Source organism: Aspergillus nomiae (genome assembly GCF_001204775.2).
Source record: "Aspergillus nomiae NRRL 13137 chromosome Unknown contig00853, whole genome shotgun sequence".
Lineage (NCBI taxonomy): Eukaryota > Fungi > Ascomycota > Eurotiomycetes > Eurotiales > Aspergillaceae > Aspergillus > Aspergillus nomiae.
Window position 1 is genome coordinate 1 of NW_015378908.1, and position 3,083 is coordinate 3,083.

At 53.0% G+C, this 3,083-nt stretch overlaps 2 protein-coding genes across 2 annotated transcripts; one reads left to right on the plus strand and one right to left on the minus strand.

Annotated features, from left to right (window-relative positions):
* Nucleotides 1-93: 93 nt before the first annotated feature.
* ANOM_011711 (penicillin-binding protein) lies at nt 94-879 on the plus strand (the record flags this gene model as incomplete). Its single annotated transcript, XM_015556967.1, has 1 exon — nt 94-879. One exon carries the CDS (start codon nt 94-96, stop codon nt 877-879), a length of 786 nt encoding a protein of 261 aa, XP_015400802.1.
* A 229-nt stretch (nt 880-1,108) lies between these two features.
* ANOM_011712 (methionine aminopeptidase 2) lies at nt 1,109-2,779 on the minus strand (the record flags this gene model as incomplete). Its single annotated transcript, XM_015556968.1, has 6 exons — nt 1,109-1,165; nt 1,220-1,306; nt 1,357-1,521; nt 1,576-1,839; nt 1,893-2,677; nt 2,737-2,779. The coding sequence occupies 6 exons, from the start codon at nt 2,777-2,779 to the stop codon at nt 1,109-1,111; spliced, it is 1,401 nt and encodes a 466-aa protein (XP_015400803.1).
* Between the last annotated feature and the right edge of the window lie 304 nt (nt 2,780-3,083).

The window sequence follows — 3,083 nt, forward strand, 5'->3', positions numbered from 1 at the left end:
TCTTCTTCTTCTTCTTCTTCTTCTTCTCCTTCTTCCCCAGGGTTCGTCGAGATAGACCACCCCGAGTATACGGAGTTATCGGGCGCCGGATGCATGATCAGCAACGTAGTGGACTATGCGAAGTGGCTGCGGTGCATGATGGCCCAGAGCGGGCCGTTAAGCCGGGCCGGACATGCGGCGCTTGTGTCGCCGCGGGTGGTGTCCATGACTGGAGCGACGAATCTGTTCCCGGGGCCGCATCTGTACGCGCTCGGGTGGCGGGTGGATTCCTACCGGGGGCAGACGATTGTGTGGCACACGGGGAGTATTGGGGGGTTTGGGTCTGTGATGATGTTTCTGCCTGGGCGGGACTGGGGGTTGGTTGTCATGGGCAATTCGACGGTGACGAGTAACCAGATGCAGCAGGTTTTGTATATGTATTTGTTGGATGGGTTGCTGGGCACGCCGCTGGGGGAGCGCGTGGATTGGGGAGTGGTTATTAGGGAGAAGATGGAGAGGCGGCGGCGGGAGTTGGCTTCTGCGAGGGAACGGATTTACCCGGTCTTGCCTTGTCCTGTTTTGAGGCCGGCGTTGGAGGTGTGGGAGTATACGGGGGGTTATTGGCATCCTGGGTATGGGGCGATGGATTTGGTGCTTGATGTTGGGGGGAAGGCGCTCGTTGCTGATCGCCGGAGTCAGGAGTTTAGCATGATGGTTGCGATGGAGCATGTCAGTGGGGAGTTTTGGTTGGCGAGGTTGCAGGAGAGGTACAAGGATCCTCGCGATTATGAGGTTGTGCGCGCCGAGTTCAGACTTGGTCCGGAGGGCGTGAGAGAAGTTGGTGTCGATCTGGAGCCGACGATGGATGGGGAGTTGATCTGGTTTCGGAGGATGGATTGATTTTCTACATGATTCATGGGATAATATATGAGGAAGAGCAGAACGTAAACATTGTCAATAGCAAATGTCCTACTAGAACTATCTAATCGGCACAATGTACCATGTTGAATGGCCAGAAAACTAGATTGCAAAACGAGGGTCGAGCATGGGCCATGTTGGATGGCGTCAAGCATAGTAATGATTCCAAGGGAGCAGCTCCCTATACCACGGATGTTGCACGCAAAAGATGTCAATAGTCATTTCCACGGCTGATCACTTCCTTGCACGACTCTCGCAACAAGATAGTCTGCAAAAGCACGATTAGCTCTGGTTCCGCATAGCAGTATAAGATCTTACTCACATGTTCAAACTGTGCCGAGTATGATCCCTTCACATCCATAAGAGGCGCGTATTGCTCTACAATACCATTGTTTACAAGACTGTTCATCTGTTCCCGGATTAGCACACTTTCCGATGGACAGGCTGATAAATACGTACACCGGCCAAGTAGCGCTCAACTCCAAGCCGTTCAAGGTAACGGCGACAGAAGACAATCGAGCCGAAGTTTTCATTGATCGTCTTGTACAGAGATCTGGCCGAGGCGAGAGGGGATGTCACCCTCTTCGGTGCGTTCGGGTCTTTTCCATACCCATAGACGCCAAACTAGCATGTTCGTGAGCACGTAAACCTATATCAAGCAAGCAAGGGGAAACGTACGCCTTCCACTGTAGAGCCACGGCCCGTGGAGCCAAATGTTTCGATGGCAAAAATCTCCCCCTCTTCCATCTTTGTTTGGCTGGAATTTTTCACAAATGGAATTGACTTCCCACCGTGAATCTGATAGCGTTTGATATCATGCCCGCTAAGATCTCGCACCGGTTTCACAGGGTACACTTTGCCGCCGATTTCAACCTCATAGCTTTCCATCGCCTCCTGGATGGCAGCACTGACATCGCTGATACGGACATCGACTCCGGCATTCTAAAAAGCGTTAGCTGCGCCCTAACCTGTGAGATACCTGGGCTCTTTCCTACCTTGATACCGGTGTTCGTAGCATCCTTCACGGCGGCAAGTAGGTTGTCGTAAGTTGGGTCAAACGACATTGTAAACGCACTGTCAACTATCCAGCCATTGATATGGACCCCAAAGTCCACCTTCATCACATCGCTTGCTTGCAAGACGATGTCCTTTTGGCCCGGGTTAGGCGTGTAATGCGCAACACAATCGTTCAACGCGAGCCCCGTGGGGAATCCCAATCCGGACTGGAGACACTGCCCAGTCTCAAGGCCAGCATTGTCCAGGAGCGCTCTCACGCCATCCTCAATGCCCACGGCAATCTCCGTGAGCGTCTGGCCAGGCCGAACGTTCTCCCGAGTCCAGTGTCGCACCTGACGATGTATCTCTGCTGCTTTGCGATACTCGTTGAGGACACTGTCATCCTGAAGATGGTTCCGAGACAGGTATCGGGCTTCCTCGGCCGTTGTGCGAGCCGTGCCCTCGGGGCCATACTCGTGGATCTCGCCGACCGGGAACTGGCCCGTGGGGAAAAGGTCACTCAACGGGACCCGTGGCGGCGAGGACTGCCTTAACGCCGAGGCTTTCTTCTTGGGCTTTCTTCGTTTCTTCTTCTTGCTGGTCGTTTCCGACGAAGCTTGTTGTTCGGTCAGTGAGGCGGCGGCAACGGCGCCAGCCTTATCGTCTCCATCGGCACCGTCGTCCCCATCGCCATCCCCCAAACTGCCGTCGCCGTCCCGGGACAAATGAGCGCCTCGCGGCTCTCCGCCAGCGGAATTGGAACTGATTGAGTTGGACGGATCATCTACAAGGAATAAATAAGCACAACTCTTACTAAGATCGTGGGATAGGGTTGGTTCGTACTACCGCCTCGCTGGCCCTCGCCTTCATATGTTTTGGAGCCCATCTCGACATGAAGAACTGGATCTTGAACACTGGTTGCAGTGGATGAGAAGTGGCGTGGTGCAGTTTCAATTTTCAGTTGTTGTACGAAAGCTGACGTCCGCTAGTTCCTGTTTGGGTATAGTGCTTATCTATCTGCCTTGACATCAGTTCTTGTGTCTGAGAACCCGGCCTATAGTAGACTACTACTTACTCTGTCTATCACCAGATGAAAACCACTGTACAATAGCATATCCCTAGTCTCGAATCTATATATATATATATACTATATAGAATGGCTTTCCAGACCACACGGCCGTCTTCCACAC